General features: G+C 42.7%; 1 protein-coding gene across 1 annotated transcript in view; it reads right to left on the bottom strand.

Moving 5' to 3' along the window:
• Nucleotides 1-17,360, bottom strand: part of ZIM2 (zinc finger imprinted 2) — a 37,338-nt gene extending 19,978 nt beyond the window's left edge. The window contains exons 1-3 of the mRNA XM_021095100.2: nucleotides 17,333-17,360; nucleotides 5,791-6,294; nucleotides 3,984-4,087 (exon numbers count right to left, since the gene is read on the bottom strand). Coding sequence (XP_020950759.1) covers nucleotides 3,984-4,087; nucleotides 5,791-6,169 — 483 coding nt within the window. The 5' untranslated portion in view covers nucleotides 6,170-6,294; nucleotides 17,333-17,360. The remainder of the gene's footprint in view (nucleotides 1-3,983; nucleotides 4,088-5,790; nucleotides 6,295-17,332) is intronic.
• Nucleotides 17,361-25,824: the final 8,464 nt, after the last annotated feature.

Consider the following 25,824-nt stretch of genomic DNA (forward strand, 5'->3'; position numbering starts at 1 on the left):
GGGCATCTATCCGGACAAAACTCTACTTAAAAGAGACACATGCACCCGCATGTTCATTGCAGCACTATTCACAATAGCCAGGACATGGAAACAACCCAAATGTCCATCAACAGATGATTGGATTCGGAAGATGTGGTCTATATACACAATGGAATACTACTCAGCCATAAGAAAGAATGACAATGCCATTTGCAGCAACATGGATGGAACTAGAGACTCTCATACTGAGTGAAATGAGCCAGAAAGACAAAGACAAATACCATATGATATCACTTATAACTGGAATCTAATATCCAGCAGAAATGAACATCTCCTCAGAAAAGAAAATCATGGACTTGGAGAAAAGACTTGTGGCTGCCTGATGGGAGAGGGAGGGAGTGGGAGGGATCGGGAGCTTGGGCTTATCAGACACAACTTAGAATAGATATACAAGGAGATCCTGCTGAATAGCATTGAGAACTTTCTTTAGATACTCATGTTGCAACAGAACAAAGGGTGGGGGGAAAAATGTAATTGTAATGTATACATATAAGGATAACCTGACCCCCTTGCTGTACAGTGGGAAAATAACAAAATTTTAAAAAAAAAGAACTATATTCAATGTCCCATAATAAAACATAAAGGAAAAGGAAAAAAAAAAACAAAAAAAACAAAAAACTTCCAACAAACAAATGTCCAGGACCAGATGGCTTCACAGGCGAATTCTTTTTTTTTGTCTTTTTTTTTTTTTTTGCCATTTCTTGGGCCGCTCCTGTAGCATGTGGAAGTTCCCAGGCTAGGGGTCTAATCAGAGCTGCAGCCACCGGCCCACGCCAGAGCCACAGCAACTCGGGATCCGAGCCGCGTCTGCAACCTACACCACAGCTCACGGCAACGCCGGATCGTCAACCCACTGAGCAAGGGCAGGGACCGAACCCACAACCTCATGGTTCCTAGTCGGATTCATTAACCACTACGCCACGACAGGAACTCCCCCACAGGTGAATTCTATCAAACATTTAGAGAAGAGCTAACACCTCTCCTTCTGAAACTATTTCAAAAAATTGCAGAAGAATGGATACTCCCAAACTCATTCTATGAGGCCACCATCACCCTGGTATCAAAACCTGACAAAGATTCCACAAAAAAAGAAACTACAGGCCAATATCACTGATGAACATCAATGCAAAAATCCTCAACAAAATACTAGCAAGCCACATCCAACAATACATTAAAAGGATTGTACATCATGATCAAGTGGGATTTATCCCAGTGATGCAAGTGTTCTTCAATATCTGCAAATCCATCAGTGTGATACACCACATTAACAAACTGAAGAATAAAAACCATATGATCCTCTCAATAGACGCAGGAAAAGCCTTTGACAAAATCCAACACCCATTTCTGATAAAAACCCTTCAGAAAGTGGGCATAACGGGAACCTACCTCAACATGATAAAGGCCCATATATGACAAACCCACAGCGAACATCATTCTCAATGGTAAAAAGCTGAAAGAATTCCCGCTGAGATCAGGAACAAGACAAGGATGTCTGCTCTCACCAGTACTCTTCAACATAGTTCTGGAAGTCCTAGCCACAGCAATCAGAGAAGTAAAAGAAATAAAAGGAATACAAATTGGAAAGGAAGAAGTAAAACTATCGCTATTTGCAGATGACATGATACTATAGCTAAAGAATCCTAAAGACTCTACCAGAAAACTGTTAGAGCTTATCCACGAATTTGGCAAAGTTGCAGGATACAAAATCAATACACAGAAATCAATAGCGTTTCTATATACTAACAATGAAAAAGCAGAAAAGGAAATTAGGGAAGCAATCCCATTTACCATCGCATCCAAAAGAATAAAATACCTAGGAGTAAACCTACCTAAAGAAACAAAAGACCTGTACTCAGAAAACTACAAGCCACTGATGAAAGAAATCAAAGATGACACAAATAGATGGAAAGATATACCATGCTAGTGGATTGGAAGAGTTAATATTATCAAAATGATTATACTACCCAAGGCAATCTACAAATTCAATGCAATCCCTATCAAATTACCAAGGACATTTTTCACAGAACTTGAACAAAATATTTTGAAGTTTGTTTGGAAGTACAAAAGACCCAGAATAGCCAAAGACATCCTGAAAAAAAAAAATGGAGCTGGAGGAATCAGGCTCCCGGACTTCAGACTATACTACAAAGCAACAGTCGTCAAAACTGCGTGGTACTGGCACAAAGACAGACATATAGATCAGTGGAACAGGATAGAAAGCCCAGAATTAAACCCATGCACTTACAGCCAACTAATCTATGACAAAGGAAGCAATACTATACAATGGAGAAAGGACAGCTTGTTCAATAAGTGGTGCTGGGAAACCTGGACAGCCACATGGAAAAGAATTAAATTAGAACACTCCCTAACACCATACACAAAAATCAACTCCAAATGGATTAAAGACCTAGATATAAGACCAGACACTATCAAACTCCTACAGGAAAACATAGGCCAAACACTCTCTGACATAAACGACAGCAACATCTTCTCAGATCCACCTATCAGAGTATTGACAATAAAAAGAAAAATAAACAAATGGGACCTACTCACTCTTCAAAGTTTCTGCACAGCAAAGGAAACCCTAAACAACACAAAAAGACAACCCACAGAATGGGAGAAAATCTTTGCAAGTGAATCGACTGACAAGGGATTAATCTCCAATATTTATAAACAACTTCTGCAGCTCCATGGGCAGAAGATCTAAACAGACAGTTCTCCGAAGAAGACATACAGATGGCCGAGAAACACATGAAAAAATGTTCAGCATCACTCATTATTAGAGAAATGCAAATCAAAACCACGATGAGGTACCACCTTACACCAGTCAGAATGGCCATCATCCAAAAGTCTACAAACAATAAGTGCTGGAGAGGGTGTGGAGAAAAAGGAACCCTAGTACACTGTTGGTGGGGTTGTAAATTGGTGCAACCACTGTGGAAAGCAGTATGGAGATTCCTCAGAAAACTAAACATAGAACGACCATTTGATCCAGCAATCCCATTCCTGGGCATCTATCCAGAGAAAACCACGACTCGCAAAGACACATGTACTCCAATATTCATTGCAGCACTATTTACAATAGCCAAGACATGGAAACAACCTAAATGTCCATTGACAGAGGAGTGGATCCAGAAGATGTGGTACATATACACAATGGAATATTACTCAGCCATCAAAAAGAACGAAATACCAGCATTTTTAGCAACATGGATGGACCTAGAAACTATCATGCTAAGTGAAGTCAGCCATACAATGAGACACCAACATCAAATGCTTTCACTGACATGTGGGATCTGAAAAAAGGACAGACGGAACTTCTTTGCAGAACAGATGCTGACTCACACACATTGAAAAGCTTATGGTCTCCGGAGGACACAGTTTGGGGGGTGGGGGGATGTGCTTGGGCTGTGGGATGGAAATCCTGTGAAATCAGATTGTTATGATCATTATACAACTACAGATGTGATAAATTCATCTGAGTAATAAAAAAATGAAAAAAAATGTGATTTAACAGAACATTAAGGAGCACATTTAAAAAAAACATCACAACAGTATCCTATGCCTAGAAGAGCTGCCATTTTTTCACATATACAAAGGAGCACAACAGCATAAACCACATGAGAATTGTCTTAAATAAGCCAAAAGGAGAGAGAAAATGGAATACTAAACAATGAAAAATTAATTCAAGAGATAGGAAAAGAGGGAACATGTTAAATATTTAGTATCTGGGGTGGTGAGAAATGTGACAGAGGAAAATAAAGCCTGGGAGGGGAATACAAAAAATCAGAAGAAAAATTGTTATACGCAAGCCAGGAAAAGGCTCCATCAGCTAATGTTTCTATACAGATTTTGAGAAAATGAGGGTGTTGTTTGATTAAAGGGGAAGGTAAGAAGTCAGGAAGCCGAGGTCCCCATCTAAAGAACTCAGAAGAAAGCCTGACCTGCGATCTAGCGGATGGCACACTGTCACACTTCTCTGCAGCCTCCTTTTGGTGTTCTTCAGTGTTTCTCTGTTCTGCATGGAGAGAGTCCTGAGCAAAGACACCTACAAGGGAGAAAGGAATGAACATGGAAGTCCAGTCTGGCAGCACCCACGCCACCCAGTCCTGCCATGAGGGGAAGCAGCAGTCCTGGCCTTCCTACGCAAGAGGAAGTCCACAGAAATCCTTTCTCAGCTCAACACAGCAAGTTCCAGAAAAGAGCTCTGGTTATCTCCCACCTCTAAACCCTTCCATTGCTTCTCAGTCAGTGCCTTCCCAATAAAGCAGAAGTTCCCTCTTTATTTACATCAGTGGCCCTAGCCTCACTGTCCATTCAGTCACCAGGGAACCTCAGTTTCTCAATCATAACATGAAAATAATAACATTGATACTGCTAAGGGCTCCTGTAGGGATTACACATTACATACGTAAAACACACAGCATGCATTTTGAAAAATGGCAACTCTTATTAACAAGCTTTTCTAACATCTTTTTCATTCTCTGATCTAGAAGACAACCACCACCTTCTCTACAGAAACCTGAACCCTGAAAGCCTCCCTTGCCTGTAGTCTCTTCCAGAGTGAACCTTTCATTAATGTTGTTTCTTTCTCATATCCTTTCCCCTGAATCCAGCTCCAGCAAGAGCTCTGTGCCTTTGGCCAAGTTTAAAACCTCTGCAGGACAATATCCCCTATGTCCACTGGAGGCAGTGTCCCACCACGAACAAGAGAACAGACACAGGGCCTTCCCTTGCAGCGGCTCACTGCAGGTTAAGGATCTGGTGTTGTCACTGCTGTGACTGGGTCACTGCTGTGGTGCAGGTTCAATCCCTGACTTGGGAACTTTCGCATGCCATGGGTGAAGCCAGAAAACAAAAAACAAACAAGAATACAGACACTGGAGCCAGCCACCCAGGTCTGAATCCTGACTGCTAATTACTATTTGTGGGACCAAGGGTAAGTTCTTCAATCTCTTTGTGCTTAGTCTCCTCATTTATGGAAAGAGGGCAATACTTACCTCAAGAGTTATTAAGAGAAGTAAATTAATATTATAAAATACAGGGACTATAGTACATTTTAAGTGCCTAACATGTTCACTATTAGCATCTTCGAAATTCTTTTAAGGAAATGCAGGTACACAATGGATTAATCATAATCCTTAATTCACGATATGTCAGCATTCAGCCATGCACGACCCTTATGCTTATTTCAGATTTATTTGTTTATATTTTGAAATGTAATTAGCCCACTCCACCAGCCCGCACCCCAGGATTGTTCCCTTGCCTTTCTCTTCTTTTCTCTATACACCCAAACAATACTTTATTTTTAGTATCAGTTTTATTCAAAGCACTGTTAAGAGTGAATGGATTTCTTCTCTCACAACTACAATGCCCTCACTCCAATCTAGTAACGTGAGTTTCCAGGAGACCAGTAAAATTTTGACAGACCTTAAATTTCCAGGCCTCGTATCTCCCACATTTTATGCCCTCTTTTCTTGCCTGAGTGTGTCTTTTTGGTTTGTGTTGACACTGCAAGTTTAAGCTCAATAAGAAATGTGGAGGGGAGGAAAACAAGAAGGGGTACTCTCAGAAAAACAATAAACATTAAAAGCAAATCCAAACCCCAAATTGATTTCATTTCACACAAGCTTAGGTAGATTAGCCTGGATTGTAAAAATTTATTCATTCATTCAACAAATTTTTCTTCAGTTCCCTATTACATGCTGGTTCTACAAATGCAAATAGCTAGTTGCTTCCTTCCTCTCTCACCTTTCTCCTCACATGCCTGGATCAAGTTTGCCACCAGGTTTCCTGCTTCCTTGCTGCTCTTGGGCTGTTTTGACCTCACCCAGGTCTGAACCTCCTCTGGCAGGGTGTTCAAAAACTGCTCCAGCACCAGTTGCTCCATCATCTGCTCCTTGGTGTGGGTCTCCGGCTGCAGCCATTGCCAGCAGAGATCTTGTATCTGGCTCAGAGCTTGGTGAGGCCCAGTCACTGACAGGTACTGAAAATGCCTAAACTTTTGATGAAAAACTTTCAGAGCCCCTGGGTTTCTTATGGAGATAACTTCTGGATTCTCTTTTTGCTCATGTAGATGAATGAGCTGGGAATTCGTCAAGATATCCAAAACCTCTGTCATATGCAGCATCTTTAAAGTTTGGCCCTGCAAAGGATGGAGATACTCTAGGAGGCAGCCTGCTTCGGAACACACTGTTGTGGAGGATGGTGGGCAAAGTTGTATCAGATGGAGAAAGGATTCAGGAACCTCAGTACCTGCGAAAATTACAGAGACTCACAAATGGCTTACACAGTTAGGACTGGACTGCAGAGGTTATCTGAAGCAAAGGAAGTCAGCTCATTTCACACAAAAGCCTAAATGAGCATTCAGACAGATTCAGACACCTACAGAGAGGATGATTCCTTAGTCACATTCCCAGATGAAGACCCACAGGCACAAACCAGAAATATTTCAGAAATGGCACTGAAGGGAAAGGGGACTTAAACCACAAACCACAATGAATTGAAATAACTTATGAATCACATAAGAATTTCATTTTTTAAAAAAGAGTTTAAATGAGTTAATAAAGAATGAGGAAAGATCATTACAATACAAACATCCTCAAAAGGACTGGATTTGTGTGTTTGTGTGTGTACACAAATATATATAAAGAAAATCATACAAAATATATAAAGAAATCATACAAATCAGTAAGAAAAAGGCAAATAAAACAAGAGCAAAGAAGTTAAAAGATTTGAGCAGGTACATACAAAAGAAGAAAACTATATGACCAAAATATATGAAATCGATTTCATTAGTTTCCAGAGAAATATGAATTAAAACCAGAATGAATATCACTATACACCCTCCCGAATGTTAAAAAAATTTTTAAATCAGACAATTGTTAAGTGTTCAAGACAAACCCACAGTAGAATGATATAGCCATGGAGTGGAAATTTAAACAAAGAATATAGATCTTGCTGTTGAGTAAAAGAAACAAGGCTCAAAAAAAGAAAGTCATGATATGAGTCCATTTACATAAAGGTAAAATACAAGCAAAACAAATCTAAAGTGTCATAAATTAGAATAGTGGTTACAGCTTGGACTGGGAGCAGCGGTAATGACTGGGAGGGGGACAACATAAGGGTTTCTGGAAAGCTGGTAATGTTCTATTTTTTTTCATCTAGGAGCTCATGATGACACAGTGCGCTTGTTTTGTGAAAACAGCTATATACTTATGGTTGTGCCCTTTTCTGTATTACATTATACGTAAAAAATTTAGCTGTGTTACAGATCTAGGTTCTAACATTAAGTGAAAAATCAGGAAACAAATTTGAATATAGGATATATACTTAACCATATAAATCACATTAAAAAAAAAACAACCTTGGAAAGTAAACCAAAATATTGCAACAGAGAGTTGTCTATGAGCAGTGAGGATATAAATTATTTTTACTGGTGATTGTGTACCTTCTCTCTCAAAACTACTTTCTAATTTCAAATATTCTACAATGAACCTTCTAACACCTAAGATAAGGAAAATAAAAAATATTTTTTTCTATTAAAGCTGCATTCACTCTATGAAACCACAAAGAAGACTGCCGCTTGGGGGAAATATTTCTTTTTTTCTTTTCTCCTTCCCATTAAGAAGGAGACATATTTCTAAGACATATTTTAAGTTTTTCTGTTTAAAGGCATTTTTGTTTTTCATTATTATAAGTCACAATGCATGAACATCACTGAAACTAAGTAACTGTCCACATCTTTACTATTTCCCTTATAGGATAGATTCCTAAAAGTGAAATTAACTAGACAAAAGGTATGAACTTTTTAAAAAGTTCTTAACACAATCTTCCAAAATTTCCTCCCAAACGCTTCCACTATTTTCCTGTTCCAATCTCAATATATAAGATTACACACCAGCAGGAGCAAGATGGCAGAGGAGTAAGACGCAGCTCTCACCTTCTCCCACAAACACACACACACACACACACACACACAAAAACCCATCTACATGTAGGACAATTAGCACAGAACTCTACTGAAGGCTGGCATAGACCTTACACCTCTGAAAAGGGGAAGAAAGCCTCCACATAACTTGGTAGAACAAAAGGAAAAGAGAGAGAGAAGAAAAAAAGGTATCAAGATGGGACCAGCACTCCTGAGAGGAAGCTGTGAAAAAGGAAAGGACTCTGCACCCTGGGAAGACAGTTAACTGATGGGGACATCGGCTGAGACAGAGGGAACCTCAAAGCCTCAGAGAAACGCACTGCAACCGGACTGAGGAGGGCAAAGCAGAGAGAGAGCCACATCGGTACCAGTGCCCCCAGACACCACAGCCTGAGACCCTCAGGCAGGGGCAGAGCGCTGAGACTCAGGCTCTGAGGTCAGTTCCCGGAGAGGACTAAGAGTGGCTATATGGATATAGCCCGAGGGGCTAGGGAATGGTGCACCACAGGCTGAGAAGCAGAGCGCCACACCCAAGGGAGCAAAGGAAGAGGCCTGGGCCTGCAGGAGAAGAGAGACACCACTGTTGGGGAGGGCCAGAGAAGGAGGGGCATGACCACCAGAGGAATTCCTTTCTCTGCACACACATGGGCTCTCAGGCAGCAGGGCACCTCTTGCATGGGCTCTGGAGGCAAACGCAGTCATCTCAGACTCCAGAGGTAAGCATGGACCACCACCAATAGGGGTCCATGAACAGACACCACCTGTGACCCCAGTCACCTCAAGCGTCTTCACAGAAGAGGGCAATGCAACTGAGTGCTACCCGCTGTTGCTCTCACTCCCCTGGGAACGCACATGTTCTGCTGTTGCCACTGCCAAAGGCTCTGGGCGCCACCTACAACTGCCCAGGGTCACTGCTGCTTCCCAGGGCCCTATAACCAGAGCAGCCTGCACCACACCCCAGGGGTCCTCGCCACTGTCAGGGGCCCAGCAACCAGGCACTAGCTACTAGACCTACCCATTGCCTCCATCTCCCTGGGAGCATGCGCAGGCTGTACACCAGCACACCCCCACCAAGGGGATAACAGCCTGCACACACTGAGAAAAGAGACAGCAAGCATCCAAACTAAAGGCAGCCCTCACGCCAAAAAAGACAGTAAGCTCTCACAAACTACCTAGAGCTGCTATCGCACGTAAAGAGCCTTCCAAGACTACAGTAGTTGCTTCTCCTAAACTCACAGAATAAGAAAAATATAAGCAAAATGAAGAAGCTCAGGAACCATTCCCAGGTTTAAAAAAAAAAAAAAAAAAAAGGAGACTTCCCCTGAAGGGCCAAACAAAGAAACAGACCTCTGCAGTCTAACACACGCTGAGTTCAAAAAGAGGATAATGAAAATTCTGAAGGGATTAAGAGTGGATATGAAAGAATTAGAGCAGATATGAACAGTAATGCAGATTACTTTAGAAAGGAACTAGAAAATAAGAGGAGCCAAGGAAAATTAGAAAATTCATACTCAGAGACGCAAGCTGAATTAAAGGCATTGAAAAGCAGAATGAATAAAGCAGAGGAACAAATAAGTGTCTTCCAAGATAGAATAATGGAAATCACCCAATCAGAACAGCAGACAGAAAACCAAATGGAAAAAACATGAAGCAATATAAGATATCTATGGAGTAATATAAATTGGGCCAATCTACACATAATAGGGATTCCAGAAGGAGAAGAAAAAGAAAAATGGATTGAAAACATATTTGAAGAAATTATGGCTGAAAACTTTCCAAATCTAAAGGAAATAGTTATCAAGATACAGGAATCACGGAGGGTCCCAAACAAGTTGAACCCAAACAGACCTACACTAAGACATATTACAAAAAAATGGCAAAAGTTAAAGATAAGGAGGGGATTCTAAAGGCAGCAAGAGAAACACAAAGAGTTAGTTATAAGGAAACCTCCATAAGGCTATCAGCTGATTTCTCTACAGGAACACTACAGGCCAGAAAATAGTGGTAAGATATATTCAAAGTTCTGAAAGGGAAAAATCTTCAGCCTAGAATAACTCTACCCAGCAAAAATACCATTTAAAATAGGAGAAATAGGGAGTTCCCTTCGTGGCTTAGCAGTTAACATACCCGACTAGGATCCATGAGGATTTTGGTCTGATCCCAGGCCTGTCAGTGGGTTAAGGATCTGATGTTGCCATGAGGTGTGGTGTAGGTCGCAGACATGGCTCAGATCCCTTGCTGCTGTGGCTGTGGCTGACACCTGAAGCTCCAATTCAACCCCTAGCCTACGAACTTCCACATGCCATAAGTGCAGCCCTAAAAAGCAACAAAAAAAAAGTAGGAAAAAAGGAATTTCTCCAACAAATAAAAACTAAAAGAATACAGCAATACTAAATCCATTCTGAAAGAAATACTGAAACATCTGTCTCCTCTAAATAGGAAAAAAGTAAGAAAATATATTATGGAGGAAATCACAGTTGGGAAGTAATCACTTAAACCTGTATGCAGATCTAAAAGGGAAAAAACCTATTTGTAAAAGTGACAATAAACACAAGGAACAACAAAAGGGATAAACATGAGGATGTAAAAAAAGGAAATCAAAATCATAAAATGTGTAGAAGGAAAGAAAGAAAATCTAGACTGTTTTTTTTTAGAATGTGTTTGAGCCTATATGACCATCAGGCTAAAAAAGCAGATGTAGGAAGGAGTTAACATATTTGAAAAACAGGGCAACCACAATCAAAACCAAACAATACGTTCACAAAAACAAAAAAGGAGAGGCCACAAGCATAAAATAAAAGGAAATTATCCACCCCAAAAAAAATGAGAAACATAGAATCAATGGGAAAACAAGGTTTAAAATAGCAATAAATACATATTTATCAATAATTACCTTAAATGTCAATGGACTGAATGTTATAATCAAGAGACATATAGTGGCAAACTAAATTTTAAAAAAAGCCTACAATATGCTGCCTACAAGAGACTCACCTCAGGGCAAAGTGAAAGTGAGGGGATGGAAAAAGATATTTCATGCAAATGGAAAAGACAGGAAAGCAGGAGTTGCAATGCTCATATCAGACAAAACAGACTTTAAAACAAAGGCCATAAAGACAAAAAGGACACTATTTAATTATAAAAGGATCAATTCAAGAATAGGGTATTACATTTGTCAATATACATGCCCCTAATATAGGAGCACCCAAATACATATAACAAACACTAACAGATATGGAAGGAGAAATTGATGGGAATACAATAATACTAGGACGTTTTAACACCCCACTCACAGCAATGGACAGATCCTCTAGACAGCAAATCAATAAGGCAACAGAGATCCTAAATGACACAATAGAAAAGTTACACTTAATTGATATTTTCAGGACATTACATCAGAAAAACTCAGAATATACATTATTTTCAAGTGCACATGGAACATTCTCAATGATTGATCACATACTGGTGCACAAAACTAACCTCAACAAATTTAAGAATATAGGAGTTATTTCAAGCATCTTCTCTGACCACAATGGTATGAAACTAGAAATCAACCACAGGAAAAGAAATGAAAAAAAAACTGACTACACAGAGACTGAACAACAATAAGAAACCAAAAAGTCAATGAGGAAATCAAAAAGGAAATTAAGAAATAGCTCAATACAAAAAAACAATGAAAACACAACCTTACAAAATCTGTGGGATGTCACAAAAACAGCTCTTAGAGGGAAGTTCATAACAATACAGGCCTTCCTCAAGAAAAAGAAGGAAAATTTCAAACAACTTAACCTACTACCTAAAAGAATTAGAAAAAGATGAACAAATAAAACCTAAAGTCAGCATAAGGGAGGAAATCATAAAGATCAGAGATGAAATTGACAAAATAGAGATTCAAAAAACAATAGAAAAAAATCAATAAAACCAACAGCTGGTTCTCTGAAAGGGTAAACAAAATTGACAAACCTCTGGTCAGAGTCACCAAAAAGAAAGAACCCAAGTAAACACAACAAGAAATGAAAAAGGAGAAATCTCAGTAGATAATGCAGAAATCAAAAAAAAAAAAAGAGAGAGAGAATGCTATGAGCAATTATATGCCAACAAATTTCACAACCTAGAATGGACAACTTTATAGAGACATACAGCCCACCAAAACTGAATCAAGAAGAAATAAATAAACCAAACAGACCAATTACTAGAAATGAAATTGAATATGTAATAAAAACACTCCCTACAAACAAAAGTCCAGGACCAGATGGCTTCACAGGCAAATTCTTCCAAACATACAAAGAGGAATTTATACCCATCTTTCTTAAACTTTTCCAAAATGCTAAATAAGAAGGAACACTCCCAAAGACATTCTATGAAGCCACCATCACCCTAATACCAAAACCAAAGATACTACCAAAAAGGAAATTTATAGGCCAGTATCTTTAATGAATATAGATGCCAAAATTCTCAACAAAATTTTATCCAACCAAATCCAGCAACACATAAAAAAGATCACACACAACCAAGTAGGATTTACCCCAAGTTTATGGGGATGGTTCAACATACAAATCAACCAATGTCATATACCACATTCACAAAAGAAAATTCAAAAACCACATGATCATCTCAATAGATGCAGAGAAGACATCTGACAAAATCCAACATCCATTCATGATAAAAACTCTTACCAAAATGGTTATTGAAGGAACATACCTTAACATAATGAAAGCCATTTATGACAAACCCACAGCAAATATAATACTCAATGGAGAGAAACTGAAAGCCTTCCCACTAAAATCTGGAACAAGACAAGGATGCCCACTCTCACCACTTTTATTCAACATAGTATTGGAAGTCCTAGCCACAGCAATTAGAAAAACAAAAGAAATAAAAGGTATCCAAATTGGAAAAGAGGTAAAATTGTCACTCTATGCAGATGGCATGATACTATATATAGAAAACCCTAAGGAATCCACACAAAAACTACTCGAACTGTTCCATGAATTCAGCAAAGCAAAAGGATACAAGGTTAGCTTCAGAAATAAGTGGCATTTCTGCATACTAACAATGAAATATTAGAAAATTAATATAAAAATAACTTTTAAAGTCACACCTGCAAAAATTAAATACCTAGGAAATAACCTGACCAAGGAGGTGAAAGGCTTATATGCTGAGAACTGTAAAACATTTAATCAAGGAAATTAAAGAGAATTCAAAGAAATGGAAAGATATGCCATGCTCCTGGACTGGAAGAACTGATATTGTTAAAATAGCCATACTACCCAAAGCAATCTACAGATTCAATGAAATCCCTATCAAATTACCTATGACATTTTTCACAGAACTAGAACAATCCAAAACTTTATATGGAACCATAAAAGACCCAGAATTGCCAAAGCAATTCTGAGGAGAGGGGGGGAAAAAAAAAGCAGGAGGCATCACTCTCCCAGACTTCAGGCAATATTACAAAGCTACAGTAATCAAGACAGTATGGTACTGGTACCAAAACAGACATACAGACCAATGGAACAGAATAGAGAACCCAGAAATAAACCCAGACTCCTAAAGTCAATTAATCTTCCACAAGGGACACAAGCCTATAAAATGGGAAAAAGACATTCTCTTTAGCAAGTGATTCTGAGAAAACTGGACAGCTGCACATAAATCAATGATACTAGACCTACCCTCATGCCAGGCACAAAAATAAACTCAAAATGGCTTAAAGACTTAAGGACACCATAAAACTCCTAGAAGAGAACATAGGCAAAACATTCTCTGATATCAACCATACAACTGTTTTCTTATGTCAGTCTCCCAAGACGACAGAAATAAGAACAAAAGTAAATCCAGGGGAACTAATCAAACTGACAAGCTTCTGCGCAGCAAAGGAAACCATTAAAAAAAAGACAATGTACGGAATGGTAGAAAATAGTTTAAAACAATGCAACTGACAAGGGGTTAATCACCAAAATATACAAACAATTCATACAACTCAACAGCAAAAAAAAAAAAAACCAAACAACCCAACTGAAAAATGGGCAGAAGACCTAAATAGACATTTCTCCAAAGACATATGGATGGCCAACAGGCACATGAAAAAATCTCAACATCACTAATTACTAGAGAAATGCAAATACAAAACTACAATGAGGTACCACCTCACACTGGTCAGAATGGCTATCATTAATAAATCAACAAATGCTGGAGAGGGTGTGGAGAAAAGGGAACCCTTCTTCACGGTTGGTAGGAATGTAAATTGGTACAACCACTATGGAAAACAGTATGGAGGTACCTCAGAAAACTACCCTATGATCCAGCAATCCCACTCCTGGACAAATATTCAGACAAAACTATAATTCAAAAAGATACATGTTCATCACAGCACTATTCACAAGAGCCAAGACATGGAAACAACCTAAATGTCCATTGACAGATGAATGGATTAAGATGTGGTACATATACACAATGGAATACTATTCAGCCATGAAAAGGAACGAAATAATGCCATTTGCAGCAATATGGATAGAATTAGAGATTATCATACTAAGTCAGAAAGAGAAAGACAAATACCATATGATATCACTTATATGTGGAATCTAAAATATGGCACAAATGAACCTATCTACAAAACAACCAGACTCAAGGACATAGAGAATAGACTTGTAGTTACCAAGGAGGAGGGAGGAGGAAGTGGGATGGATTGGGAGTTTGACATTAGTGGATGCAAACTCTTAAATTTAGAATGGATAAGCAAGGTCCTACTGTATAGCGCAGGGAACTATACCCAATTTCCCGAGCTAGACCATGACAGAAAAAGTATTTTTTTTAAAAAGTATATATATATATATATATATATATATATATATATGACTGCATCACTTTGCTGTACAGCAGAAATTGGCACAACATTGTAAATAAATTATACTTTAATAAAATAAAATAAAATTTAAACTAGTGACAAAAGCAGCTAATACAGCAAACACCTTTTTAACAAAGTCCGAGTCCCTAAAAAATGTATGAATGGTGGTAGGTTCCTTGTTTTCAGAGTAGGGAAGAACTTGCAGAGAAGTGGGGAGGAGAGTGTTGTTGGAAGAAGGGGGTGGAGACCAAAAGAGGTTCTGGCAGGCACAGGCTATATGGTGGGAGAAGGAAGCAGAGACTGAAGGTAGCAAATAGAAGAGAGGGGCTGAGGAGAGAAAAAGAGCAAAGCAAAGCAAGGCTGAGTGCAGGAGCAGAGCAGAGGAGGAGCAGAGCAGAGGAGGAGCAGGGCAAGGTAAAGAGGAAGAGCAGAAGACCCGAGGGGCCAGTCTGGGAAAGGAGGGGTGTGGCCAGGGTAGGGGGGAGGCACACAGAGAGCAGGGGCAGGACTGAAGTAGAGGAGGAGCAGAAAGGAGAAGCGGGACTAAGGAGAGTGAGGAGAGGAAGGGGTTCTGGGTCAGGATAGAGGGGAAGGACATAGAGGGAAGGGGTGGGACAAAAGTCTAGGAGAAGGTGGGACAGAGCTGAGGAAGAGGCAGGGGCAAGGGGAAAAAACAGAGAGGAGGGGGTGCATCTGAGGCAGAGGGGACCGATGCAGAGTAGGGCTGAGGTAGAGCAGCAGAAGTGGGGACATTACTGAGGTACAGGGAAAGGAGGGGAGAGATGAGGCGGCGCCAGAACAAGAGGACAAACAGAGAGGAAGGGTTAGGGTCAGAGGTAGAAGGGGAACTAAGTAGTGAAGGAGCGGAGCTGAAGTAGATAAGCGGGGTGGAGCTGGAAGAGGGACAGGGCAGGGGGAGGGACAAAGGTTGGGCCTAGACTGAGGGCCGGGCCTTGAAGGGAGAGGTGGGGGATTAAGGGGAAAGGTGGTTCTGGGTGCGGGGGTGAGGGTCCTAGAAAAAGACAGGAGGGGCCCTGGAGGGGAACGGCAGGGCTTCTCAAGGGCGAGGGAGGGTGTTCCGAGGAGGAAGGGTCTTGAGAATTTGGGAGAATCCTGGAGGGGGATAGGACCTGGGAGATCCTTGAGGAGGAGGGTGGGGGTCCGCAATGCTGAAGGGAGGTGTGCTTGGGGGAGGAAGGAGGCGTCCTTGAGGAGAGCAGAGGTCCTGGAGGCGAAAGGAGGGTATCTAGGGGAAACAGGGGCGTCCTTGAAGGGGAGGGGAGGGTCCAGCAGGGGAAGGGTAGGGAGGCTGTTCTTGAGACCATTCTTGAGGACAGGGAGCGGGGGGCGTCCTTGAAAGGGAGGGCGGGGTCCACTGGGGGGAGGGTGGGGAGGCCCTTCTTGAGGAGAGACCATTCTTGAGGATGTGGGGCTTGGGGGGTGTGTCCTCGAAGGGAGGGTGAGGTCTTGCAGGGGGAGGGTGGGGAGGCTGTCCTTGAGCAGATACCATTCTTAAGAACAGGGGCCGGGGGGGGGGGGGGTGTCCTCGAAAGGGAGGGCGGGGTCCACTGGGGGGAGGGTGAGGAGGCTGTTCTTGAAGAGGACACTGGGCCTGGGGGGGTGTCTCCGAAGGGGGTGGCGGGGTCCTGCAGGGGGAGGGTGGGGAGGCCATTCTTGAGGAGAGACCATTCTTGAGGGGCCTGGGGGGGTGTCCCCGAAGGGAGGGTGAGTTCCTGCAGGGGGAGGGTGGGGAAGACGTTCTTGAGGAGAGGGGACCTGGGAAGGTGGGTGTCCTCGAAGGGGAGGCCCTTCTTGAGGAAGGACCATTCTTGAGGACATGGGGCTTGGGGGGAGTGTCCTCGAAGGGAGGGTGAGGTCTTGCAGGGGGAGGGAGGGGAGGCTGTCCTTGAGGAGATACCATTCTTGAGGAGGACAGGGGGCGGGGCGGGGGGGGTTGTCTTCGAAGGGGGTGGCGGGGTCCACTGGGGGGAGGGTGGGGAGTCCATTCTTGAGGAGAGACCATTCTTGAGGGGCCTGGGGGGGTGTCCTCGAAGGGGAGAGCGGAGAGGACGTTCTTGAGGAGGACATGGGGCCTGGGGGTAGGGACATTCTCGAAGGGAGGGCGGGGTCCTGCAGGGGGAGGGTGGGGAGGGCGTTCTCGAGGAGGGGGGCCTGGAGGGGGGTGTCCTCGAAGGACGGACGGGTCCCGCAGGGGGAGGCAGGGGTCTGGGCGCAGGCCCGGTCCCTGCAGAAGGCGGAGGAGGGCACTGGCCCGAGGCCCGGCGTCCTCCTCAGGGCCGACCTCCCAGCGCCACCTCGGCCCCTTCCCCTCAGGGCCGCCCCTTGGCCTCTCCTTTCCCGTCGGCCTTCCTCGCTCAGCGGCGCGGCCGCGCGGCGTCTGCTCAGGGAGGCCCGCGCCTCCCCCGCCGCGAGCCTGGCCCTCGCCCCGCGTTCCCTCCCGCCGCGTCCGGGCCGGGCCGCCACGCGCCGCACACACACGCCCAAAGCCGCGCGCTCACCTCGCCCGGTGGACCGCCTCGCCTGACTGAACCGCTAAGCTTCGGACTTGGCGCCCAAACCCGCGGCGCATGCGCCGTGAGGGGTCTGCGCGTGCGCCCTGCGGAACGACCGGAGCGCCGCGCGGGAAACGCAGGCCGCTTCTGGATGACTCCGCTGGGGGGCGCGCGAAGACTAGGCCGGACGCGGAGGGCCTGCTTCCTTAAATTGCTTTCGTAATTCTTTCAATATTTAACAGTTAAATGTTTTTAAGTTAATAAACAGTATGCAATGAAAACAAGTCTTTTCTGACCGCGTGTGTGCCACCCACCAAATCTGCATGCCATAAACCACATACACCCAGGTAACCCCATAATTATTTGAATATTTATGAGTGATTATATTGAATAATTATGAAAGCATGAACATGTGTCCTAACACAGTTTCTTTATGTACATATAATTATACAGAGATATATGCATATGTATATGTGTATATACATATGCACATTGTACACATATGTGTAGTTATCACTGATACATATTATAAATATACCTGTACTGTAATATGTATTCAGTACATCTATCTGTAATATAAACAAACATATTTTTATAAGTAAGAATTTTTAAAATGTAATATAACCTATGACACACAATGATATATACTGTAACACAAAATGTGTACCTAAGTAATTTAAATGCATATATAATTATGATACATATGTTCACTATTATATGCAATTATATACTTTTAAAAATATATGTATTCTTATGTTTGCAAAAATACTCAGCCTCATTTCCTCCCTTTTTTATACAAAAAGGGGCAGACTTTACACATTGTTCTGTGCCTTAATTTCTTTATACTTACCAGCATATCTCAGAGAGCTTTTCATATCAGTACAAAGAGAATTTGCTCACCATTTTTGAGCATCAGTTTGGATTTTGTTGTATGGTTGTGACCTGATTTATTTAACTGTTCCCAAACTACTGCATGGTTGAGTTGTTTTCAGCCTTTTGCTACCAGTATTCAATGCATAATCATGACCTTCAACAGTTCTGCTGGTATGTAAATATGCTGGGAGGTTAAAACCCCTGGAGTAGAATCACTGAAGCGAAGTGCACAGGCGTGTGTCCTGTGTCCTGCGAGTGAACTTGCATTCTCAGTGCTATAAGATGCTTTTTTCAAATTTTCCAAAATGAGGGTCAAAGAACTCAAGGTCGTTCTAGTTTACATTCCTCTTTTCATGAGCAAGGTAAAACATGTCTTCCTGTGTTTAGGAGCCATTGGTATTTAACTAAAGGACATTTACCAAGGGTTCAGCATAAATGGGAACTATACTGAAACATGTGCACGAATTATTTTATGCATGAGGAGGATGAGGATGATATAATGGCTATCATTTCTTGACATGGGACCTTATACCTAGCATGTGCGCACGTACACACGCACACAAAGACACACAACTCAAAACGAATCACAAACCTAAGTGTAAAACCAAAACTATTAAACTCCTGGAAGAAAACATAAGAGAAAACCTGTGACTTGAGGTTTGGTGATGGCTTTTTAGCCACACACATGCAGATTCTCAAAGTCAAGCCCAGTCTCACAAAGTCAGAACACAGAAACTCCAGGTGTGGCCGACTCCCCCAAATTGCCCCTCTGTGTATTTTATCTGGAAACCTACCATCTGGAGGTTAAACTCTCTTGAGCCTCAGTTCATCCCTCCTGAATAAAAGGACAGTAAGTTGTTAGGATCAAACATGACTACCTATGTGTGTAGGGAAAGAAAAAAATTGTCCTCTGACCTCTTAGGGTCCCCAGGTGGGTCTGAAAATTAACTAAGACAGATGAACAGGAGGAAAGCTTACAAATTATTGTAATGTAAGTTGACATAGCTCAGTGGTCTGGAAGGCTCAGGGCAGGTCAGCTCATGGCGGGTTCAGGACGTTCTCAGGGACCCCGGGTCACGAAGAGAGCAGGAACAATGGGCTTGGAGGGGCTCGGGGACACACAGCGAAGCCCCTGCCTCCCCACCTCACGCAGGGCCCGGGTGCGTGCACCGCTGTGCAAAGCAGAGACACGCGTGGGCACAGCCTGAGAAGCATACACACCCTGTTGCCATCCCCACCACTGCCGCTAGGTGTCCTTAGAGACCAAGGTAAAGTCCCTGCCCGGAGCAACAAGAATTTCAAAATCTTCAAGGCTCTGCCTCCCCTATGCCAGCAAGCCCCACTCTGCACGTGAATTCACCTGCGCCCAGCTGTCCTCTCAGGACTGAGAGCACTGGCAAGCCAAGACCACGTCTCCTTTTAAATTCCATTGCCAGCCGCCAGAACTGGGCTGCTCGGCCGACGGCCGATCTCAGTATGACACAATATATTTTCAGAAAGGTGATAGACGCAGAGTGGGATCTGTTATCTAGGAGGAGCTGAAGCATACCCCACCCCCAAGAACAAGAGCTAATGATGGAGGCGTTGCTTCCTCTTCAGTCTGCTCTATTATCCAGTACAGGATCCGCTAGTCACATGTGGATATTAAACACTCGAAATGTGGGTAGTACACACTGAGGCGTGTTTTAAGTATAAAACACACACCAGGTTTCCAAGACTTAGTGTTTAAAAAGGATACTGTAAAATTCTCACTGGCATCTTTTCATAGCGATTCCATGTTGAAATTATATTTCAGAAGTTCATGTTGTGGCTCAGCAGTAATGAGTCCAGCTAGTATCCATGAGGACGTGGGTTCAATCCCTGGCCCTGCTCAGTGGGTTAAGGATTCAGCATTGCTGTGTGCTGCAGTGTAGGTGGTAGACACAGCTCAGATATGGCTTTGCCATGGCTGTGGCGTTGGCCAGCAGCTGCAGCTCTAATTTGACCCCTAGCCTAGGAACTTCCATAATGCCACAGGTGTGGCCCCCCAAAAAAGAAAAATTATGAAAAAGAAATTCTACTTCAAATATGTTGGGCTAAATAAAATGTATTGTTAAAATTCATTTCATTTGTTGTATTTTAATTTTTAATGTGCCAATTTAAGTTGTAGTAGTTCTCCTGCGGAGAAGGATCTGGCATTGTCACTGCAGCAACTTGGGTCACGGCTATGGTGCAGGTTCTATCCCTGGCTCAGGAACTTCCACATACGTGGGCATGGCCAAGAAGGGGGAAAAAAGTTTTAAAATTACATATACAGCTCACAGTAGTTTTCAGTATATTTCTGTTGGAAAGCTGGCCAAGAAGTCAGCAGCCCTACAGGATGGCTCTGCTCCACAAGGTCATCAGGACTCAAGCTTCTTCCAGCACAAAGCTCCACCATCATGGTGCAGGTTGGCACCTGGAGCTCCAGCAGCTGCAGGCATATTCTAAGCAGCAGGACAAGAGAAGATGAAGAAGGAGCAAAGAATGTGAGCCTGCCATCTGATAAGGACGGTACCTACCCTTACCCCTCACCAGCCAGACCTCAATCAAATGGGCTTCCAGTGTAAGATGTAAGAAATGCTATATAGGCAATTGGGTAGATTCCACTTCAGGGCTACTATGAATGGAGCTGTTATGAAAACCCTTTTCTTTTGAATAGCTCTTTTTTTTTTTTGAGTAGATATGTTAATACTTTGGTTTTGTTTTTTTAATAGAAGTACTGTTGATTTACATGGTTAGTGCCAGCTTGCAACAAAGAGATTCAGTCACACATTTCTATATGTGTTTTTTCATATTCTTTTCCATTATGGTTCATTATAGGATATTGCATATAGTTCCCTGTGCTATACAGTAGTGCCTTGTGGTTTATCTGTTTTGTGTATAGTAGTGTTTATATGTTAACCCCAAATTCCCAACCTTCCCTCCTCCCTTCCTCTTTGCTAACCACATATATGTTCTGTATGTCTGTGAGTCTGTTCCTGTTTCTTAGATAAATTCATTTGTATCATATTTTAGATTCCACATATAAGTATTTATCTTTCTCTATCTCACTTACTTCACTTTGTATGATAATCTCTAGGTCCATCTATATTGCTGCAAATGGCATGATTTCATTCTTATTTATAGTATCCCATTGTGTATATGTACCACCTCTTCTTTATCCACTCATCTATTGATGGACCTTTAGGTTGTTTCTATATCTTGGCTATTGTAAATAGTGTTGCAGTGAGTATTGGGGCACATGTATCTTTCCAAATTATAGTTTTCTCCAGATATATGTCCAGGAGTAGGATTTCTGGATAATATAGTAGCTCTATTTTTAGTTTTTGGAGGAAATTCCATACCGTTCTCCATAGTAACTGCACCAATTACATTGGTGTAGGAGGTTCTAGGAACATTCTTGTACACATCTTTTGGCGAGTAGAGTATGACTTTCCATTGGGACTGGAGCATGTATATGTGCAGTTCTCTTAGAGGCCAGCCATCAGTTTTCTCTCCTAAAGAGCTGCGCCAACTCATCCTTCCAGAAAAATGCATGAGGGTTCCAGGGCTTCCACACCCTCACCAACTCATATTTCTTCTTTAGTCATTCTGATGGATGTGTAATGGTACCCCTGGAAGCTGGTTTTTGAAAACAAAATCTTTTAAAGAAATTTCTCAAGCTGGAGAGGTTATAAATATCACTTAAATTAAAATTTAGCAAGTAGAAGCTAGAGTGAGAAAGACGCTTTTTTTGTGAATACATCTTGTTACTACTTGGGATTCTTATAAAATGTGTGTATTATCTTAAAGTGAAAACTCTATAGTATCCTATATTCTTTTTTTTTTTTTTTTTTTTGTCTTTTTGCCATTTCTAGGGCCGCTTCTGTGGCATATGGAGGTTCCCAGGCTAGGGGTCGAATCAGAGCTGTAGCCGCCAGCCTAAGCCAGAGGCACAGCAACAACGGGATCTGAGCCGCCTCTGCAACCTACACCACAGCTCATGACAACGCCAGATCCTTAACCCAATGAGCAAGGCCAGGGATCGAAACCGCAACCTCATTCATGGTTCCTAGTCGGATTCGTTAACCAATGAGCCATGACGGGAACTCCAGTATCCTATATTCTTGAGGTGCATAAGCTGATGGGTGATAATGTTGCTACCCAGAAAGGAGCAGATGCTCTCCTAAGTAGCAGAGGCTGTAAACTTGTGCTCATCTTAAAACCAGCCCGCACTACAAAAAACAAAAGCAAAAGCAAAAAGCCTGCCATAATTATTAAATCCTGAAGACACCAATACATGTATACAAGGAGGAAAGTGAAAAGATGCTGGCTGCAGCAATAACAGAAATACCCCAGGAAGGGGCACTGCAGGTGGCGGGAACAGCCAGAACCAAGGCTGAGTCAGGGTTTCTGTTGCTTGCAACCCAAGGAGCCTGATACAGAGGATGCAGGACAAGGAAGAAATGAGGACGAGAACGTGAGAGTGGAAGATTCTCTCGGGCTGGAGGAATGGAAAAGCTTTCCTGGAAGGAAATTTCTCCTGCAGACTAATCCCATCTCCCTAGGGGCTTATGGGATGGATTTCCCATAGAGATTGGCGTGCTGTCCCTCCTGCTCACATGTGGGGGGCGTGGCTGACATTGATTCCATATCACCTCGCTAGGGGGATTCGGGGGCCTCTCGTTCCTTGACACCAGGCTCATCTCCTTGCTCCAACCTGGTGATCAACTTTGGTTTGAAAAACTGATGCCCTATTCCAAAGAAGGAAAGAAGAGTTAGGTCTCTCCCAGAAGGCATCCCAAAGCAAATGTGTGCATAGAAAGAAGACAGACAGTGTGAGACAAGAGGACTGTCCAGGGAACGTGGGCAACACCCTCCCCAGCCTCCACACCCAGTCTGACCTTCCCCCACCTTCCACCACACCGGCTCAAATTTCCATGGATGAGATCCAAATAGTTCCCAAATGGCAGAGCCCACCCCATACAGCACCTCAGCTGATCAAACTATTCCTGGTCACAATGACCACTGTAATTGGTTAGCTGTAGTCATGTGATGAACTCAGATCCAATCAGGGTAGGTCAGACAATGGTGGGAGGGGGGAATACAAGCAACAAAATACCTTTCCTTTTGCAAGAGATGGCACTCCTGGGGCTTCAACATCACCCAAACCTCAGTTCAAGAGACCAGTTCTGGGGTGGAGCTCATGCTTCTGGAAGGTTTTGGAACCAACAGACCACCAAGCTCTCATGGACCCTGTCTGAACTAGGGAAGGATGTCCATACTCAGCGAGGCAGGAATCCCATGGTTCTTCATCATCACATCTTGTACAGATCCTTCTGAGGTGGCTCCGGCAGCTGCCATTCCTTCTGGGTGAAGGACAAGGCCACATTCTTGGAACTCACTGGTTCCTGTAACAAGTTCCTGAAACTTGTACACTGAGGGATGGGCCCCCCGCCTGGCCCAAGAGAGGATGTGAACATCCAATGGAAGCTGGGGATGTGATCACAACTCTGCATTGTGGTAGCTTGCACACATGGCCCCCGGTGTCCACCCTGACTCCTGTCCACACCCTTTAGTATTCAAGTCTGCAGCGCCCTTCCGTTCTGAATCTGCACTCGGCCATGGAACTTGCTTTGGCCAACGGGATGCTGACAAAATGTGATTCAGGCAGAAGCTTGGAAAGGGCTGGAGAAACTGGCATGGATTTCTCTCTTGGGCAACTCCCCCTGCCATGAGGATGACCAGGCCCAGGCCAGCAGCTGGAGGAGCAAAGGTAAGTAGGGCAAGGCCACGTCTCTGTAGTCCCCCAAGAGAAGCCAGCCTAGGTGAGCTGACGACCAGCATCTGCCAGGCATCTGGAGGAGCCCAGAAACACCACTGGAGCCACCTCCTGACCCCTGTGTCTGCTGCTCCTGAAGTTTGAAAACTAAAGGGTGTTGCCCAAAGAAATAAAAACAAAAATAAACAAATGGGACCTAATAAAATTTAACAGCTTTTTGCACAGCAAAGAAAAACAAACAAAGACAACCTACAGGATGGGGAAAAGTAGTTGCAAAGAATGTAACTGACAAGAGCTTAATCTCCAAAATGTACAAGCAACTTATACAACTCAACAACAACAACAATTGAAAAATGGGCAGAAAACTAAATAGACATGTCTTCAAAGACTACATATGAATGGCCAGTACATACATGAAAAGATGCTCAACATCACTAATTATTAGGGAAATATAAATCAAAACTAAAATGAGCTACCACCTCACACTGGTCAGAATGGCCATCATCAAAATGTCTGCAAATAACAAATGCTGGAGAGGGTGTGGAGAAAAGAGAACCCTCCTACGCTTTGGTGGGGATGTAACTTGGTGCAGCCACCATGGAGAACAGTGTGGAGGTTCCCCAGAAAACTAAAAATAGAGCTACCATATGATCTAGGAATCCCACTCCTGGGCATATATCCAGGCAAAATATAGATACATCAAAAAGATACATACAACTGCATGTCGTGGTAGCACTATTCATAAAAGCCAAAACATGTAAACAACCTAAATATCCATCAGCAGAGGAATGGATAAAGAAGATACGGTACATATTTATACAATGGAATACTACTCAGCCATTAAAAAGAACAAAATGATGCCAGCTACATGGTTGCAACTAGAGATGTTCATAATAAGTGAAGTCAGAAAGACAAATACCATATGATACTACTTATCTGTGGAATTTAAAATGAGCCTACCTGCAAAACAGAAACAGACTCATAGGCAGAGAACTGACTTGTGGTGACAAGAGGGAGAGAGAGGGAGTGGGGTGGATGGGAGTTTAGGGTTAATAGCTGTGAACTATCACATTTAGACTGAGGTCCTCCTGAACAGAAGAGAGAACTATATCCAGTCTCTTGAGATGGACTGACAGTACAAGGGAATGTTTATGTATGACTGGGTCACTTTGCTATACAGCAGAAATTGACACAACATTGTAAATCAACTCTAATTTTTAAAAAAAATTTAAAGTATGTTGCTCATTTCTACCTAAGTTCACCCTGAAATGCATTCAGAATGAAGACCATGGTGAGACACTCTAGACTCTGGGGAAAGTGGCAGAATAATTAGATATTTTCAGGAGAAAATAATGTGAACCAAGATTCTTCCAACTTTCCTTACTTAGAAAAGCACTAAAATCATTGATGGAGAAGTCTATACTTCATGGCCAACCTGGTCCTGAGGTGTGTGTTTGACTGCATGGACCGTCTTCTCCAAAATCACATAGAAACTGATCTCCTACTTACCTGTCCTGAGCACGTCCTCAGAGCTCTCTGAGAAGCCATCTCCTGAAATATATCCCTCAGTGAGTCTCCAAATAAAACGGAAACTCACAGCTCTCACCTTATGCAACTTTACATCAGTTGCCAAGACCAGTAGATCTTATTACTCTTAAGCGACGTTATTTTGCTAAACATAAAGCTACAAGCACATGCCAAGTATGTGTGTGCTATCCAAAGAGGTGAGTGAGGAGATGCTCTGAGGGCTGGAAGAGGCTCACACAGATGTAAGACCATCTGGGAACCTCCCAAGTCCCCATCTGTGAGGGAGAGACCAGGATGGTTCAGGGCACAGACTCTG

The sequence above is a fragment of the Sus scrofa genome, chromosome 6, assembly GCF_054392235.1.
Source record: "Sus scrofa isolate SSC_HxYL_T2T_F1_AM1 chromosome 6, Sscrofa_HxYL_maternal_Yorkshire_Landrace_v2.0, whole genome shotgun sequence".
In the NCBI taxonomy this organism is placed as follows: domain Eukaryota; kingdom Metazoa; phylum Chordata; class Mammalia; order Artiodactyla; family Suidae; genus Sus; species Sus scrofa.